The sequence below is a fragment of the Xenopus laevis genome, chromosome 1L (assembly GCF_017654675.1).
Source record: "Xenopus laevis strain J_2021 chromosome 1L, Xenopus_laevis_v10.1, whole genome shotgun sequence".
Taxonomy (NCBI): Eukaryota; Metazoa; Chordata; class Amphibia; order Anura; family Pipidae; genus Xenopus; species Xenopus laevis.
Window position 1 is genome coordinate 76,537,046 of NC_054371.1, and position 16,180 is coordinate 76,553,225.

The window sequence follows — 16,180 nt, forward strand, 5'->3', positions numbered from 1 at the left end:
GCAATTCCATTGACCCAGAAGATTGCTCTCCCACAAGAGAAGGTCTTAAACCTTCAGTCACTGGTCAATTCTCTACTAAAGCAGCCAAGCCACACAATTTGTTTCTGTATGAAGGTACTAGGGGTCATAGTGTCGTCGCTAGAAGCAGTTCCATATGCACCTCGGAGAGCTCCAATGGAACATTCTCTGTCTGGAAACGGAAGTCTCTTTTTCAAAAGATACGTCTGTCACACAAAACACGGGCATCCCTCCACTGGTGGTTACAGACCTCACATGTTTTAACAGGATGTGCCCTAGGGGAGCCTCAGTGGCGGCTGTTGACAACAGATGCAAGCCTTTTAGTTTGGGGTGCTGTTCTGGAAGGACAAGCAGCACAAGGTCAGTGGACCCAGGAGGTTACCAATCAACCTGCTGGAGATACAAGCAATTCGGTTGGGCCTTCTACATTGGCAGCAGGACTTGGCGGATCAGGCCATAAAATTTCAGTTGGACAACTCAACAGCGGTGGCATACATAAACCACCAAGGGGGCACGAGGAGCAGAGCAGCACTGAATGAAGTAAAACTTATACTTCAATGGGCAGAAGCACAAATCACCCGACTGTCAACCATCTACATTCCCAGTCTTTTAAATTGGGAAGCCGACTTCCTCAGCCGACAAACTCTAGATCCAGGCGAGTGGTCGCTAAGTGAGGAAGTATTTCACAACATTACACAAAGGTGGGGAGTCCCAGAAGTAGACCTCATGGCAACGCAGCACAACGAAAAATGTCAAGGTTCTTCGCTCGTTATTGGGACCCACTAGCAGAGGTGGCAGACGCCATGATGGCAAATTGGAAATTTCTGGCATATGCCTTTCCCCCGCTTCAATTACTTCCAAGAACAATGATAACCCCGAGATGGCCCAGGCGAACATGGTTCTCAGTCCTCATCAAACTATCAGTATCAGAACCGTGGACCTTGCCCATCCGGTCAGATCTTCTTCACCAAAGGCCAATTCATCAACCCTGCCAGCCTCAATTTGATGGCGTGGCTTTTGAGACCCGAATACTGAAGAAAAAAGTTTTTTCCGAGGCAGTCGTGCGCACTATGCGAGCTGCATGTAAACCAATTTCGGGCAAGACTTACAGGAAATGGGCCACCTACTACCGGTGGTGTCAGCAACAGAAGGTGAACTCTGATGTTTTCTCAGTGTCCAAACTCCTTGATTTTCTCCAGGAAGGAATGTCCATGGGTCTCTCCCATGGTTCCATTAAGTCCCAAGTGACGGCACTCTCAGTCCTGTTCCAAAGAAGACTGGCTCTCTTACCCGATGTTAAAACTTTTCTGCAGGGGGTAGTCCACCTGGCACCTCCGATCTGCCCTCCAATGGCTACATGAGACCTCACTTTGGTTCTAAAAGCACTGCAACACCCTCCATTTGAACCTATGGCTTCTGTATCCATCCGATGGGTTACTTGGAAGACAGTTTTCCTATTGGCAATTGCTTCAGCAAAAGTAGATCGCCTTTCCTAGACTTCTATCACGACAGAGCGATACTCCGCACAGTGCCTTCTTTTCTACCAAAGGTAGTTTCGACCTTCCACCTAAATCAGGAAATTGTCATTCCAACATTTTGTCCATCTCCGGCTAGCCCGAAGGAAGTAGTCCTACATTCCTTGGATCCTGTGTAAGAGCTCTAAAATTCTACCTGCACAGAGTTAAAGAAATACCTTAGGCGGACTCCTTATTGGTTATTCCTTCAGGACCACGAACCGGCTTAACAGCCACAAAATCTTCAATTTCAAGATGGATTAAGCAGGCTATCCAGAAAGGTTACTCAGCACAGGGGCAGACACCACCTGACAAAATCAGAGCTCACTCCACCAGGGGAATGAGTACGTCCTGGGCATTCAGAAATCAGGCTTCAGCGGAACAGCTGTGCAAGGCAGCAATGTGAACATTTATCCACTCTTTCAGCAAATTCTACCACTTTGATACTTTTGCGGCACCTGACACTGGCTTCGGCAAGAAGGTATTACAGGCCGCAGTGTTTCTTCCACATAGAGCCTCTTCGCGCCCTACTTTGGGGACAGCTTTGGTATGTCCCCACTGTATCCTTTGTCCCCCAAGTCGAAGCTGGAGGAAAGGAGATTTTGTGGACTCGCTGTTAAATCTCTTTCTCTTCAGTCGCTTGGGGGACACAGGCCTTCCCTCCCTGTTGGAGGCTCATTCTTATCAGTCAAACATGGTTTGGCTATGGCCAGCAATGGTTCCTGTTTTTAGTTTAGTTTTTTCGGGCTTCATTGGTACAAACTGATTAGGTCTCTGCCCACTGCAGGGGTATTACCACTGGAGGAGGATCTAGTTCTTCTTGTTGTGTCCTGCTTCCTAATGATATCAGCTATACCCCACTGTATCCTGTGTCCCCCAAGCTCCTCCCCCACCCATATTAGAGACGCTTAGTCCCAGGGTGCTCTGAGAGCCAGCCTGCTCCACACATGCCAGTTCAGAGTTTTCCACCGCAGTATCTTCACCCAAAATGGTGACTCTTCTGGTTTGGAAAAGCTGCGGACCACCACCAACCCTTCTGTCCCCTACTTCACCTCTTAACTGTAACAAACGTGTCTACCTCATTAACCTCCACTGCCCCTTTTCCAACCCCCCACACTACACTAGCCCCTGCCGTGGTTGCTCTGTGAACCTCCTTTCCTCCCCCATGTTTGCCGCCTCCCTCAATGCTGCAAGTAGAGTCTTCATTTCAGATCCCAAGATGAAAACCCACCTGCATCTTTCACATGTAAATGCTGCCTTTAACCGCAGCTCCACGTCCAAATGCATGTGACAAGAAGATACACACTGAGTGACACAGGCAAACCCACTAAAACTCATATATATACACTGGGTACTTACAGTCTCCCAAGTGCAACTCCTCAAAAAGGTCTTTTTTTTTTTTTTTAAATATCATTAAGAAAAACTGCCTGTACAGTCCTCCACATAGTCTCCATTTAAAATGTTCTCAGAGAGCAATGTCCAAACTATTTCCATTATGCACCCCCCCATCACACTCTGATACAGGAATAGGATCCGTTATCCGGAAACCTGTTATCCAGAAAGCTCTGAATTAAGGGAAGGCCATCTCCCATAGACTCCATTGTAAACAAATAATTCTGATTTTTTTTTAAAATTTTCCCCATTTCTCTTTAATAATGAAACACGGTACATTGTACTTGATCCCAACTAAGATATAATTAATCCTTACTAGAAGCAAAACAATTGCATTTGTTTAATAGATAAATTTTTAGTAGAGTTAAGGTATGATGCAAATTACAGAAAGATCCCTTAGATTCCTGGAAAACCCCAGGTCCTGAGCATTCTGGATAACAGGTCCGTCCCATACTTGTACTCCTAAAAATCAACAGCAGGAGAATCAATATATCTGCTGTTGATTTTATGGCTTTGTCTTTAAATTGAATCAATTCCAAAATGAATTTCACACACGCATTAAGCTGTTTTTATTTTTTTTTTACAATTCTTTTTATTAAGCAACATTATCAAAGAAAATGGTGTTACACACATGTGAATTGCCAGTTATTAACATGTTGTCACTAATACATCTTCTTAAACCAACCAAAACAAGAATGGTGTCTTCATTTCCTAAATGCTGTCGCAAGAGGGCAGTGCACAATGCACAGAATATATACATCCATGCTGTTCTGATTGGTTGAAGGTCGCAGTAAGTGTTTTATAGCTTAGTAGTAATTAATAATTTGTTATTTTGCAAAGTATTATTTGTTTTTTTTAGTCAGTTTTTCAGTTTTGCCACTGGTACACATTTGATGTGGACTTGCTAAAGAGCCTGGTCCTTTATAACATGCCCTGGTCAGTGATCCCGGCTTTTGCATCTTTGCTAATTGACCAATGACTTGTAATTGGCCAGTATCTATGTTGGGCAATTTTTGATGATCAAAGCCTTCCTTATTACTCCTTGCTGTGTCCTTTCTTCTAAGGGCCTTTTCCTGTGCACAATATTTTGGTAGCTGATACTTGTTAAGGCCTTCTTTACTCTTCTCCAGTTCCTGTATATTAGTAGATAGTACTATAAACTCAACCTTCTTAGAAGGCGGAGCTTCTCTCCCTTCCTTTATTTCTTTCAAGATTGCTGTGGTCTTTGCTCTGTGTAATAAACAAGGGTTCATTTTACCCTTAGCAATGCTACCATTGGATGTTTGGTTGCTTTCTTTGGTCGTGAATAGTGACGTCTGGAGTGGTTTTTCAATTGCAGTCCCTTTAACTAACAGATTTTTTCGGTCATGTTGAGGGATTTTCACTGCAGGTTGTTTATAAATGAGCTCAAATGCTCCCACATAAGCATCAGAGTCCTGTTTATGGTCTAGGACAAGACGTAGTATATCCTCCTGGACTCTAACAACAAGCCTGCTAGTCACTGATGTAGACAGGGACATATCAGGACTGGCATTGATCTCAATTAACCATGGTTCAAAGTTCTCTCCAAACATGAAGTCTGCACCATAGATCTGAAAACTGTTTTTCCTTCCCTCTACCGTGTCCTGGGAACATTGCATGGTGTGAATGATGGCTGCTTTCATCCCTGGCTCGATTATTTCTTTCCATGCATTGTTTGCTCCAATCATCTGGAGGTAATCTTGAAATTGATTCTTGAACCACATGTTTTCTTCTGGGAGATGTGGGTGACGGCTCTGGGAAACTTTATAGTGCTTTTGTATAGCATTATTGCACAGGTGTATAGAGCCGTGTAGGTTTTTCAAGGAGAATGGTTGTGTTGAGAACCGTAGGTAACACTCCTTGTAGAACCAGATAGTTAGGGGATTCCAGTTTGTTACCACAAACCATTGGCGCACATCAAATTTGGTGCCATGGATTAGTAGTGGCCTCTCAATATATTTTTGCACCACCAATTTGTCATCTTTTATAAACAATGGATTGCAGTTCACAAATTTAAGGGCTTCTTCTAGGTGATCAATACAGATTATGCCCCTTCCTCTGCTTAAAGCTCCTGGTTTTACAATCCATATATTTCTTTCCCCTTCAATTTCCAGTTGGGGGTTCACGGCCTTCAGTTTTTGTAACATATCTTGGCACTGGCTAATATAGTTTTCAGCTTGATTTATGGCTGCATCTTCATGGATTACCTGATAATACCCTTGCAGAAATTCCTTCCATTGATCTTCTGTAATGGCATTTATAGAACTTTGTTTCCAGTCAATATCTTTATGCTCCAAGGTGTTCAAATATAGCTGGCAAGCCTTGAGAGCTGTTTTGATCATTTGAACTGGAACGCTTGTTACACATATTTTAGCAGTCTTGTTATATCTTGATAAAAGTGCAGCAAGGCATTCCTTTTTCTCATTTCTTTTGTTAGACATAGCTTTTCCTTCACAAGCACATTTCAGAATGCTACAGGCAGCAGTGAGCCGGAAATCCTCAATGAATTCCTGCTTTTCCTCTTTGACTCCAAGTCGGTAACAACGCGGGAAAAACGAATTGGGATCAGCATCTGCAAACCAGTGTAGATTTCTTAAATTAAGGTGCAGGCCCACCTTAGTTGTGAATACAGATTTGGAATAATGGTTTACTATAATCTGATCATTTTTTAGCAAGTGGCTGTCCAAGGAATTATATGTTGATGCCCAAACAAAATTGGGGTCTTGGTCACGTAAAAGCCTTGACATAAGATAACAGATACCATCTGGATCATCATAATCATTTTGTTGAGTCTTTTGAAACTTTTTCTCCACCCATCCTCTGCTCTGCAGGCCGCTCTGTATAAAAGGATAAGAGCCTTGGATAGTAAAGATTTTCTTGTTCCTAATTGCTTCTTCTACCAACAATTTAGCCTGTTTTATGCAATCCGGATTGATTTTCTTTCCATGGGTAGATTTTGGCCTATGTCCTTTTGTACGAGAAACATCGCATTTGTCCATAGCTGTAGGTTGCTTTCTTTGTTTAATGTCTAAATCACATTCTTTCTTTGGTTGTATTCCAACAGTCTTCTTGAGTAAAGTTCTATCCATCTAGCTAGTAAAAGTATTCAAAGATCTTGATTGAACACTAATACTTGACTAAACGAATCTGTAGTCCTTTCTCAAATAATACTAAAGATAAAATGAACACAACAAGTTAGCTTTCTTGAGTGTAGACTAAAGATGACACAGTTCTAGAATGTTCTTTCTCATTGTGATGTCATCACGTTTCCATGACAATTGTCTCATCTTGTTGTTATGTTTGCTCATTGTGTTGTCATGGAAACATGATGACATCACAATGAGCAATAATAAAAACTTGGCAATTTTCCAGATATATTTTGCAACAATTTTATCACATTACTTAACACAATAAAAACCGAAATACAGAAGGAATTGCAATAACAAAGATAGGGTTGGCTATCAAAAGCTTTATCATGCTAATATAATATTTTGTCACAATTTTATTACATTATGTTTTTCTTCCACATGATTCTTGCTTTTCACAGTTTGGTCAAAATCACTGTTATTATTTCCATTTGTAGATTCATAAAGGGAGTAAACACTGCATTTAACATCAAAATATATTCATATAAAAACATAGACATTCTTTAGTATTATTTATTTGTTCAAAGAAAGACAGAGACAAAGCTAAATTAAAGGGGTGAATTGATAATTCTAAGTAAATTTTCAATTAGTCTTCACTTTTTATTTATATAACTTTTTATAGTTTGTTAATTATTTGCCTTCTTCTTCTGACTTTTTCCAGCTTTCAGATAGGGTCACTGACCCCATGTAAAAAAAAAAAAATCAAATGCTCTGTAAGGCTACAGATGTATTGCTATTGCTACTTTTATTACTCATCTTTTTATTCAGGCACTCTCCTATTCATATTCCAGTCCCTTATTCAAATCAATACATGGTTGCTAGGGGAATTTGGTCCCTAGCAACCAGATTACTGAAATTGCAAACTGCAGAGCTGCGGAATAGAAAGCTAAATAACTACAGATAATAAAATATAATAAAACGTAACCGAAATGCAAATTGTCTCACTCTATATAATACTTAAAGTTCATTTTAAAGGCGAACAACCTCAACATAACCAAACAAAGTAGTAAACAAAAGTGATAAAATATTTTGATAACAGACTAAAGAGAATATTGTTTGTCATGGAAACCTGATGACATCATAATGGGTAAAGACAACCAGTAAACAATAAGATAAGCAATTATAACAGTTTAAACTTGTCTATCGTATCAAAACTGTTTCCTGCACTCTGGTTGGGGGATACAATAGTATTTTATAAAGAAACCAAAGCAAGGAGAACTTGATCAATCTAACGGACTCCAACCTTATTTACGAAAGACACACAATAATAAGCACATAACAACAAACAAAAGAAATGACCACCTACCAAAAATGGCAAGACTGGAAAATTAAATACTCAAATGCTCAGTACCATAAGCGCTAAAAATGCAGCAAACGATACAACAGTAAGAAGCCAAAAGTAGCAGTAAAAACTCAGCAACAATGACACGGGACAATTACCCCCCCCCCACCTGCCCACAAATCCCTCTTCTTATTACCTACTTGTCTCTCCTCTCTCGTTCCCATCTAATCTACTTTCTTTCTTTAATCTACAATCCTTATGTAACCTGGAAAACCAATAAATAAAGTTAAATGTTGGGGTAGCTGTTATAAAATAAATTTTGTATGATAGATTCCTTTTAAGTGAGGAGAAAGGAGTAACAAGTCTTACATTACATAATTTTCTATAATTTTTGCACCTTTTAAAACATACACTTGTTCACTGTAAACAAAAAATATATAGTTATAGTGACATTTTCAGTTATATATGTCACTATATAGTTATAGTGACATTTTCAGGGTTTTTTTCGTGGAAAATAAATTATTTGTCAATAGTGATGGACAATTGTTTTCAGTAGATTTCACCATGAGAAAACACCCATAGTCAATGTATTGTGTACTGAAAAAGAATTTTGCACTTTGGGAAAAAGTTACAGTGAAAAACAACCATTGACACCAATTTATTTTATAAATGTTCGCCTTTTTGCAGCTTTTCCAGTAAGCAGAAGCACAACTGCTTCATTATTGCTTATTTCTATTATTTATCTACCTTTTCTGATTATGGCTGTTGAGTAAACTGGATCAAGATTTTTTTTCATTCTCCAACATATTTATGAAAAAACTTTAATTGGAAAAACTTGATTGTTTTAAGTCATTGTAAAAACTCAGTGTGAAGTTTTCTCAGTCATTTTCAACTAGTCTGCAAAATCTCAGGGGTTTTTTTCTTTAAAAAACATAACGCAAATTTGAAAATTCCCTCCGTTTCTTCCATTGACCTCTCTAGAAGCTTTCCAGGTTTTAGCTGCTGAACTTTTTCAAGAGTTTTTTTTTCGGTTTTTAATCTTGAAATATGTGTAAGACTTGACTACCCGATATTAATCTTAATTAATTAAATACAGTATACTCAAATGAGAAAATTCTTTTTTTTTTTTTGCCGCAATTTTCTGGGCTTGCGTCAAATTTTTTTAAAAAAGTTGAATTTTAGTAAATCAGCCCCCCATAATTGGTGCAAAATCGGAAGATAATGCTTGACAGAAGTGGAGCTCTGAGATTTTCTAAATTACCTGCAAGTTCCAACAACTACAGAAAGATATAGAAGAAGAGACAAATCACTCAAGCCTTACAAAGTAATATTTAACTCATAGACAATGCTAATATGGAAGCTCTAAGGCTCCAGTGAATTGTTGGGTACGAATACCAACAAGTTGTAATGTAAACTAACTCATGCAAATAGCATTGTAAACAAAAGTGATTACAAAAATAAACTGTATTAAATCAATCTCTGCCTCTCTGTATATCTAGTAATTTGAAGATCAGGGCTGAGTTTCTTCTCTAAGTTTGGCCTTTGCTTTGCAAGATGTCCCTTAGTTTTATTTGAATTGGGCACGTGAGACAAGCTTGCTTAAACTCAGCAGCTGTAACTGTAGGAGATTATCAGTCAATGCTACTTCTATGTCCTCTTCCAATGTATCAGAAGCTGTAGGTAAAGTTAAATGTGACAACAGTAACATTTTTCAAACCTGTTTTGAATAGCATTTTGTAGTTGAAATTCAGTAGCCTTGCTGACCATTTAGCTATATGCATTCCAGCTTTCTAGTCTCTTTGTTGTAAGCAGTGCAGTTAAAGGGCTATGATCAGTGCACAAGGAAATTCTCTATCCCATACGTAGGTTCTACATTTTTTCTGCTGCCCAATCACAAGCTAGAGATTTTTTTTCCAACAGTTGAATACTTATGCGCTGCCTCTTTAAGTGTTCTGTATGCAAATGTAGTCATTTTTTCTACATGACCTATATAGATCTGTGTAACTGCACCAATGCCATAGTCTGACACATCTTTAGTAACCATAGTAAGTAGTGTATGATCTAATAAAGCTGGTGCTGGGATGTTCACAATCATATTAATATACATAGTTACGTAGTAAGTTAGGTTGAAAAAACACACGTCCATCAAGTTCAACCTTTTAAGTCTACGTGTATAAAACCAGCTAGTGGATCCAGAGAAAGCCAAAAAAAAAAAAAAAACATTTGCCTCAGAGGCAGAAAAAATTCCTTCCTGACTCCAAGATGGCAATCAGACCAGTCCATGAATCAACTTTTACATCAGAAAAAAATGGAACCAGAAAAAAATGGTGTAAAATCCAGGAAAATGTGAAATCAGGGAAATGTATTATGCATAATATTTAGGTGGGACCACAAAACAAAAATGTAAAATGAGGGAAAACTTAAAATCAGGGGATGTAAAATTGAGGTTCCACTGTGTATCCTGTTTGAGAGCAAGTACGGCATATTCTAGATATTAACCACCCAGATTGTGAGTATGTCAAGATCCTGCTGCAAGGAAACGCTTTGGCAAAATCCAAATACATAGGACAACATTTTGAATGTGATTCTTTAGCAAGCCATCAAATCAGCAATCAACTGTTTAACTGTTTCAAAGCTATGCTGGGCAGTTTCTGACCAAACAAGGCTTGCAGTTCCACGTAATAGTGGCTCCACAACTGAAGCATGGGAATAAACTTAGAATACCATAAAGTAACATCTAGGATAGCTTGTACGATCTGGAAATCAGGAGTAGGCACTTGTATAACAGCTTTGACATGGTCAAGTAGTAGTCCATCTTGTGAATTGATACGACCCAGAAATGATAGTTGAGTTTGTCTAAATTTTGAAAGGTTCAGTTTCAGTCCTGCTGAATCAATGTATTTAACAACAGTTTTAAAGTACTTCTCATGAAGAATCCAGAGTTGGAGTGTAGACAATTATATCATCCAGGGAGCATTGTATACAGGTATATGATGGAGTATAGATGACATCAGTGTTCAAAAACAACTTGGTGCTGAAGCTAGCCCATAACGTACACACTTGAACCAAAACAAACCATCATGGGTGATAAATGCAGTGCGGTCTCAGCTTTCCTCAGTTATACTTGATGATAAGCACTCTGGAGATCCAGAGTAGAAAATAGAATTTTGCTCCTTGGAGATATGAAAATATTTCCTCTATGTGTGGCAAGGGATGATTTACCATAACAACTGCTTTATTAGGTTCACGTAGGTCAACACATAGTCGGATACCTCTAGTTTTCTTCATTGTGAAAACAATTGGTGAAGACAAGCCCTGCGTGTTTATTCAAGGTAACGTTTCGGGGCGTGCCCCTTTGCAAGACAAGTAACCCCACCTCAGAGTGCACATTTAAACTCTCCATACTGCATAGTAATTCAAATCTAATTAATACCTACACAAAACTAATGGTTGGTAAATTTACATTAAGTCCATCCTTCATAAATTGGACATCCAAAAAATAAGTCCACATAAGTCCAAAAAATTACCAAAAATAATCAAAAATGCAGAAAAAAATAAGAAAAAATTCATAGAAAAGTTCATAGAAAAATTCAGAAAAAATTCAATCCCTTTCACAACCACTTGAAAAAGTACCCTGTGGGGGGGGGGGACAAAATCCTGTAGAAAAAAGTTTTAAAAGTTTTAAAAAAAGTAAAAAAAAATTTATCAAAATCTCAAAAGCTTGAAACACTGGCTGACCTTAATTGGTACATCGTAAATTGTTTCAATAAATAAATAGTTTTTTACCTTGCCTTTGCAACATAACGATTCAATTCTCATATCTGTAAGGTAAAGGGGAAAGGCAACATACAGTATTAACATTGCTACAGATAACAAGCTAGGTTAAATTCCTCATTAAATCCTCGTGGGACTTTTGTTTGTAAAATTCAAATCCAGTGGCATTGTCTCTGTAATAAAACTTTTTTTTGTTATCCTGCTGATTATTCGTAGTGATTTTTTCAAGTATCTGCCATCTTAATTGAGCGACTCTGTGCCCCTTTTCAAAGAAATGTCTAGCAAGAGCAGTTTCCCTTCTTTTTTTATTTGTATCTTTCTCATCATTGTGATCAATAGAGGGCTGGTATTTTCATATTGTACCTCATTTTTAATCCTCAGAAGTTTGTTTTGTTTTTATCCTTTCTCTTTAAACTTTTCTACCATTTTTAGGGCCTCATGTTTATATAACTCCTCATTGGATGCAATCCGTTTGATTCTAGCAAATTGGCTTCTAGGCAGCCCTGTAAACACCCCAGGGGGATGAAAACTGGTGGCCTACAGGAAGTTATTTCTATCAGTTGGTTTACAATATACAGATGTGATAAACCCAGTGTCAGTATATGTTACATTGACATCCAAAAAATGCATATTGGTTTCATGGTGTTCCAAAGTAAACTTAATGGTTTCATGCGTAGTGTTTAAATAATCCAAAAACTCCAACAATTTATCTGTGGACCCAGTCCAAATGAAGAACGTGTCATCCACATACCTCATATACGTATATATAAAGGCACTGTATTCATTATTATTGAGAATAAAATTACTCTCAATAAAGTCCATATATATATATTTACATATGCAGGAGCCATATTAGCACCCATTGCGCAGCCTTGTAATTGTAAATAGAATTGATTGTTAAAACATAAGTAATTATTTGTTAACACTATTTCCAACAATGTACAGATGAAATTGATTTCGAAATTGGGATACCTGTCTTGGTCAAATAGGTGCGTATACATTCAATCCCATCCTCATGCGGGATTGATGTAAATAAGTCCTTTTACAACCAAAGTATAGTTTGCATGGTGCTGTGTTGAACCACAACGGGAGCAATATTTGTTTATGTGTATTTGCTGTTCGACTTTGTAGTATAGGTGAATCACTTTTCTTAGCATTGTGCGTTGTCTGTGCCTTATTAGGCCCTGGATTAACAGTCATACCCAGCAGTTCCTTTAGAGTTTTCGCTCTGCGACTTCAATATGGATAGCAATAGCCTTTGCAAGGGTTAAACCATGCTCTAGGAGCAGTCTCTCTCTAATGCGAGATGAGTTTGTTTTTTCCACTATTTGGTCTCTTAGCATTTCATCTGTTAGATCCCCAAATTCTCAGTAAACAACCAGCTCTCTCAAAACTGCTACAAATTGTTCAGCGGATTCGCCATTATACTGTCCACGTTGGAGGAATTTATATCTTTCATAGAGCAGCACGAGCTGTTTCATAAATCTCATCAGCTAATGTTAATGTCTAAAATATATGCAGTGCCCATATAGTGAATAAGTAAAGCACGCTTTCTAGCAGCAGGGAACTCCCCTTGGTTAGCAGCAACTATGTCATTTTCGGTTCCATGCAGTAAGAGGCATGGTAGGCTCACCAGGGTGTGGAAGAAAAGGTGCAGACTGCTGCGGAGACATTTGATCACCAATTTTATTTGTTTTGGTAGCCAAGAATGAGTATGGTGTAGCAGTGCTTTATTAACAGCTTAAAGCAGCCATTACACTTAGGGACGTCAACTCTCAGGGTCTGGCCACACAAGCAGCTTCGGGGAGTTTAGTTGCCCCAGGCCCCTTAGGCAGAAGCCCCAGTTCGACCCTGAGTGCACCCTCAAATTAGAACAGAGGGAGACTAGTGAAAGAAGGGTCCTGAGAAAGGGTTAAAGGCATTTTCCCATTGATGGCCCTAGCTGTCAATGCTGACATCTGGGGTTATTGTCAGTCACCTCAATCAATGACTTTCCTTGCTCTGGTATAAAGGTAGCACACCTCCTATTAGAGATAAATTTTTTTGATTGTCCTAGGGCTGGGGTTATCACTAGGTTTTAGCTTTTATTTTCAGATTGGGATGGGATCTTCCTCTGTGCTGACTGTGTGTCTGTACATGGAGTATCCTAACAGCAGGTGCTTAACTGTAGAGTAAGCAGACCCTGCGATTGTGGGGGTTGGGGTTGTTATGGGGGCTCAGACCGAAGGGTATGCTGCACAGAAATCCTCCTGCCCAGCCACTTTCTGACCAAAAATTGGCTACTACTTTTGCCAGTGACAGAGATGCTGCGTCATTGGACGTGAAAGGGTTAAATACCTTTTTAACACTACAGACTTTCTTGCATCTTTATTGCATCAGATTTGAATCACAGTCAGTACTGCTAAGAAAAAGAAAAAGACCCTTTGATTTCTGTAAGAGACTATTGGTTGTCCATCAGATAGAGTTGTGATCAGCCTCTTTATTTTATATGAAAAACACCAATAACATCCTCATACCAATATATGTGAGTCTGAGTAATAGGACCAAATGAAGCCAAAACAAGCTTTTGCCAAGTGAACCCATTTAAAGTTAGTTAGGTTCAGCTTAGGAACTGACCCTAGGGACTGATAAAATGCAGATATATATAGTGAATAAAGTACCCCCTCTTGTAAAATATAAGGATATTATAAGTTACCGAGGAGTTTCATGACCATATCCATATATACAGGTCATGGAACTCCGAGGTAACTTCTAATATCCTCATATTTTGCAACTGGGGGTACTTTATTTATTATAATACACAAATTTCAGTGAGTCATGTGACAGAAATGACATCAGAACTCACCGTTTATAACTGATGACATCAGAAGTCACCGTTTATAAGGATATAATTTACAAGATATTCATGGCTTTTGTGTATTATATAGAATATAAAAGTCACAATTCAAGGATAATTAGACATTAATTCAGATTTCACATTACATGGCAGATAAGAGACCAGCTGTGGACAATTTTGCAGGGATTGATTATTACTAGTGATGAGGGAATCTGTCCCGTTTTGCTTCACCAAAATCAAACTAACCTGCAAAAATTCAGAAAACCCATAAAAGTCAATGGGTGTCTTTTCAAGTTGACCACACTACCACACAACTTTTTTTTTTTTACGGTGCAATTTTTTGGGCCCAATGCATTCGAGTCTATAGGCTTTTTTCGTGGCTAAAATTGGTGAAAAATTACTTTCATTAGTACTATTATAGGACTGCTCAGAAAAAAAGGGTAAGGAATTCATTTATGAGATTTAATGCATAAAACAGTACTCTCACATTAATTGTCTCTCTGTTTGTCTGCTGACAAGGGAATAAAAGAATTGGGCAGAGGATTATGAGAAACATCAAAATTCACTTTATTTGCTTTTGGAACATTTCAAACTTGTCATCTTTTCCAAAGAATATTTTTAAGGCTTACTTCAAACATCTCTAATTAGTTTATTGTGCTTTCCAATAATAAGAAAACAGGTTTCATATGTTAAACATTTAACTGTGTATCCTTACATGTAACTGGGACTTAAGTGAATTAAATGTGAGCCGAAGCAAAATGCAATTCGCATATGTTCAAATTCATTCTGAACAGCTTATCCAGAGTGCATTAGTGATGTATAAGTCACGGAGACCACCTGCAAAAAGCATGTTCTGGAAATCCGACAGACTTTTAACTGGCTACCTACCAGGATCACCTGGGTAGCTATAGAAGTTAATCACTAGAAGATCTCAAAGCTATGCATGAGACCTGGTGGTTTGCAGGCCTCCCTCGATGAAATAATGCAAAATCCCAGAAAAATGAAAATGCGATTGTTTAAACACTCTGGCCTTTAAAATGATTTACTTTTATCTGCTATCCCAAATCCGAAATGAAGTGAGATGCAATGGAAAATGTACGTAATACAGTTTCCTTCTGATTTTATATGTTCTGTGAGAGCTGCTGTTATTTCCCTTTGGAATCCTAGTGGATATAGTTCATGCGGTAGTTAGGGATGTGTTGTGAAAAAGGTAAATGTCTGCTGTGATAGTAATTTCCATTTGCTTTTAAAGGAGAACTAATACTTAACAAAGATATAGGCTGGAAATACCCAATATTATCCCTGGAAGCATGGACGATCTGCTCCTTTTAAAGGGGTTGTTCATCTTTGAGTTAACTTTTAGTATAATGTAGAGAGTGATTTGCAATTGGTTTTCATTTTTTACTACTTGTGGTTTTTGAGATATTAAGCTTTTTATTCAGCAGCTCTCCATTTTGCAATTTTACCTATCTGGTTGCTAGAGTGCAAATTACCCTAGCAACCATGCATTGATTAGAACAAGAGACTGGAATATGAATAGGAGAGGGCCTGAATAGAAAGACGAGTAACACAAAATAGCATAGAACAATATACATAGAGCTTCTCCAAGCTTTTTGTTTTTAGATGGGGGTCAGTGAAAGCTGGAAAGAGTCAGAAGAAGGCAAATAATTAAAAAACTATAACAAATAAAGAATGAAGACCAAATGAAAAGTTGCTCATAACTGGCAATTCTATAACGTACTACGGGGCAGATTTATTAAAGGAATTGTTCAGTGTAAAAATAAAAACTGGGTAAATAGGCTGTGCAAAATAAATAATGTTTCTTATATAGTTAGTTAGGCAAAAATGTAATGTATAAAGGCTGGAGTGATTTAATGTATACTATGTCAGTCAGAACACTACTTCCTGCTTTTCAGCTCTCTTGGTTTACATTGACTGGTTACCCTGGTTACCAGGCAGTAACCAATCAGAGACTTGAGGGGGTGCCACATGGGTCATATCTGTTGCTTTTGAATCTGAGCTGAATGCTGAGGATCAATTACAAACTCACTGAACAGATATGTACCATGTGGCCCCCCTTCAAGTCGCTGACTAACTCAGACTTATAGAGCTGAAAAGCAGGAAGTTGGATTCTGGCTCTTTTATTAGACATCTGTTCACTCCAGCCTTTATACATTACATTTTTGGCTAACTAACT

The 16,180-nt window shown here is 38.3% G+C and overlaps 2 protein-coding genes across 2 annotated transcripts in view; one reads left to right on the plus strand and one right to left on the minus strand.

Annotated features, from left to right (window-relative positions):
• The window catches only part of tbck.L (TBC1 domain containing kinase L homeolog), a 156,674-nt gene that overhangs the window by 30,820 nt on the left and 109,674 nt on the right, over positions 1-16,180 (plus strand).
• Positions 3,767-6,034, minus strand: LOC108710635 (tubulin monoglycylase TTLL3). Its single transcript, XM_018251751.2, has one exon. The coding sequence runs from the start codon at positions 6,032-6,034 to the stop codon at positions 3,767-3,769; it is 2,268 nt and encodes a 755-aa protein (XP_018107240.1).

Bases quoted from the DNA above. Each gene is read 5' to 3' on its own strand.
- LOC108710635 (XM_018251751.2), bottom strand. From the start codon at position 6,034: ATGGATAGAACTTTACTCAAGAAGACTGTTGGAATACAACCAAAGAAA.